General features: G+C 38.5%; 1 protein-coding gene across 1 annotated transcript; it reads right to left on the minus strand.

Moving 5' to 3' along the window:
* Positions 1-1,642: 1,642 nt before the first annotated feature.
* LOC141620764 (protein FAR1-RELATED SEQUENCE 1-like) lies at positions 1,643-2,305 on the minus strand. Its single transcript, XM_074437552.1, has one exon. The coding sequence runs from the start codon at positions 2,303-2,305 to the stop codon at positions 1,643-1,645; it is 663 nt and encodes a 220-aa protein (XP_074293653.1).
* Positions 2,306-3,236: the final 931 nt, after the last annotated feature.

The following is a 3,236-nucleotide window of genomic DNA, read 5'->3' on the forward strand; positions in this document are numbered from 1 at the left end:
TGTAATGTCGCCAGTTGTAATTGAGTCATGGGCTGTGTTGCTCAACTACATGGAGTCGGCTGAATACTTACTTCCTAGGATGACCTTCTTTGGGTTACGTCATATGGTAAGCCCCCCACAGCCTAAAAGTCATACATTATTTTCCTGGTTATTATGTAGTCTTAATCACTTCTTTGAGCAGGAGTGTATCATGCAGCTGTTGGATATACCTGAACCAGGTTCACAGTCTAATGCCATCAATGATCGGTTGTACCTAATTTGGGATACCTTCATCTAGGACTGTGATAAAACTTTCAACCTGAATGCTGAGTTTATCTTCATACCCGTCAACATTGGTGGGCACTTTGCATGCGTATGTATAAATTTAAGAGCGCAAACGGTCGATCTCCTTGACTTTCAACCTCATCCCAACTAGGACCAGACTGAAATGTGCAAAGTTACTCATCTAGTTGTAAGTCTGGTGCCAATAAATCCCTTTCGAATAGGATGAACAATATATTGTTTATTTAATTTTATGTGCTTTCATTGCAGGCGTCAGCTATTAGCGATTATTTGGATGCTAGAACCGTTGACAGAGGATACCAGATTACTAGCTTTGAGCATCAGTTAATCCCGTTCAGGCGCCAAATACCCCTTCCTAACATAACAGAATCAGGGATATTCTGTATGATGTATATGTTGATGTACGAGGGTGAACCTTTTGAGCATCCAGACTTGGAGAGGAAGAGGAATTTATGGTACTTGGTAGTCGAGTTGGTGGCGACCCTTGTACTAGCTGACATAAACATCAACATAGATATTTTCATGGCGAAGGTGGATGAGTTTATAGCTGGAAAAGATGAATTATGGGAGAAGTTACAAAAGAAGCGCAAAGTGAAGAATGTTTTGGTGAAAAAGTAAACCATTTGTGGGCATATTTTTTTTGGTTGTTCTTGATTATTCCTATTTTGGTTAGCAATGTTGAAACTAATGTATGTAATGCTATCGATTTTTGTGGACATGTCAGGCAGTTGTTATGATAATTGACAATCAATTGAAATTAAATTTTAGTTTCATTCAGATGAAAGTGTTATTGAAAGCGTTAATTGGGATATTCAATGTGTAAATGTAACGATATTCAAAGTGTAAATGTGTCATTCACATGAAAGTGCTTTTGAAAGTGTAAATGTCATGAGATGGGAAGTGTAAATGTGATGAGATGTGAAGTGTAAATGTGAACACACGGAAAGTTTAAATGTTAACACACTGAAAGTATAAATGTGTCATACACATGAAAGTTTAAATGTTAACACACTGAAAGTATAAATGTGTCATACACATGAAAGTTTCATTGAATGTGTAAGGTAGGGTTAGAGTTGATTTAATCATACGTGTAAATGTTACTTGAAATACCTTTGTCAATTCAAATAAGTTCAAGTAACACAATGTTTGGCAATCCAATAAAACAGAGATATTTTAGTCTTATGACAGTGTAACTCCGATGCTTTGACTGGGTAAATTTGTTACTCAAAGTTACACCAACAGCAGTTCAAAGTGATGCTGCCATGAGACCAATTCCTAATCCCTCGTTATAGTGAGAGCACATCAAAGTTTAAAGTTACACATTCAAAATACAAAAGCTACATTATCACTGCTGTGACATCTATTCTTCTTCCGATTCCAACTCTTCCTCCTTCTCTCCTTCATCTTCTTCTAGGTCAGACAAACCCTCGCACAATGGTGTGTGTGCTGAAAAAGGGTTAGGGCAGTTCCTCTTGTCGTGATTTGTCATTATCTTGCAATTCTTACACTTGCGTTTGGGTTTTCTAGCCAAGGCCAGTGCTTTTGTTAGGCTGACAACACCGCTACCCTTGTTTTTCGAGTTCTTAGGTAGGAATATCGTCACTACCTCACTGGCCGTACAATGCAAAATTTTCTCTATTTGTTGATTTTTATTCAACACTTCCCCTAAAGGTGATAGCGTATCCTTAAATCCCCTAATTATAGCGGAGAAGCTTTCAAGATCAGTCACACCTTTGCCTCGAAGGAGCCCTAAAGTCCGATGAACCTCCGACCACATTATTGACATTGCAATTTGTTTTTCATCATTGATTTCCATGTTGTCTGTCCCTTCACCATTACAATTGAATATCCTTAATCGGAGATACTCTTTCGTCCATCTATTTACAACATAATCGTCTGGTATAGTCTTCATCCCATTTGCGGAAAAAATCCATATTATATGGCGGCATAGAATGCCGGTTCTTTCAAATAGTGTACAACTGCAGCTTGCTTTACGTGTACCTGGATCATCAGCTAAGGCCATCATGTAAGTGTTAATGTTACAAACAGTGTAAGTTGTTGGGCCCAGAATTATCCTGCCTGGCCTGATAAAGACCAGGCAATGTTTAAAGCCAATACTTGAACAGGAAATACTTAACGTCAGACACTGAGAGTATATAGATAGGCACCAAGCAGGAGAGAAGCACAAGACAGGCAACTACTAGGCCTGGCCTGAAAGAAAACCATGTCAGGCATAAGGGTAACACCATCAAAGATGGACGGGTGATAGGGAAAGCATGATCAGGCCATATAAGTAAAGCCCTTATAAACAAGGAAGACTTATTCAAAAGAAGAAAATAAAAGAAAGGGTCAAGAGTAACGGCTAAAATGCTGAAGAAGTCAATCAACTACTTCCGGGTAAATAGGGCACGAGTCCTATTTACCAGGAAACCCTAAACAAGCTTGGAAAAACCGCTCTTGAGGCTATTATAAATAGAAGAGAAGACAAAAACAGAAGAGACACTTGCATACTCGTACTATCACTCCAATTCTTGTATTCAAAATATAATTAAGCAATATCCTTAACCTGTCACACCTGATATATAAATACTCTGTCAGGCTACTCAAAATCATAGTAACAATCTCTCCTGGCTTGGTGCCCGTGGTTTTTTCCCTTATTCCCAAAGTTTTTCCACGTATAAAATCTTTGTGTCCTTACTTTTTACTTATTTATTTACTTGGCAATATCAGTCAGGCAAACTATTTGAGTTAGATCACCCCTTCTTAATTCCCATGGCAGAACGTTTCTGCTCAGTGAAATCCCTGCTAAAACAATTGGTGCCCACCGTGGGGCATCTAGCTCAAAAATAATTAAAACCCAAAAACCAAATAACACAAAAACTTGAGAAATGACAGGAGATAGCATTGAACAACAACTGGCTGCCGCCCAACAACAATTGTTGGAAACGGAACAG

This window comes from Silene latifolia, chromosome X (assembly GCF_048544455.1).
Source record: "Silene latifolia isolate original U9 population chromosome X, ASM4854445v1, whole genome shotgun sequence".
In the NCBI taxonomy this organism is placed as follows: domain Eukaryota; kingdom Viridiplantae; phylum Streptophyta; class Magnoliopsida; order Caryophyllales; family Caryophyllaceae; genus Silene; species Silene latifolia.

Bases quoted from the DNA above. Each gene is read 5' to 3' on its own strand.
- LOC141620764 (XM_074437552.1), bottom strand. From the start codon at position 2,305: ATGGCCTTAGCTGATGATCCAGGTACACGTAAAGCAAGCTGCAGTTGT.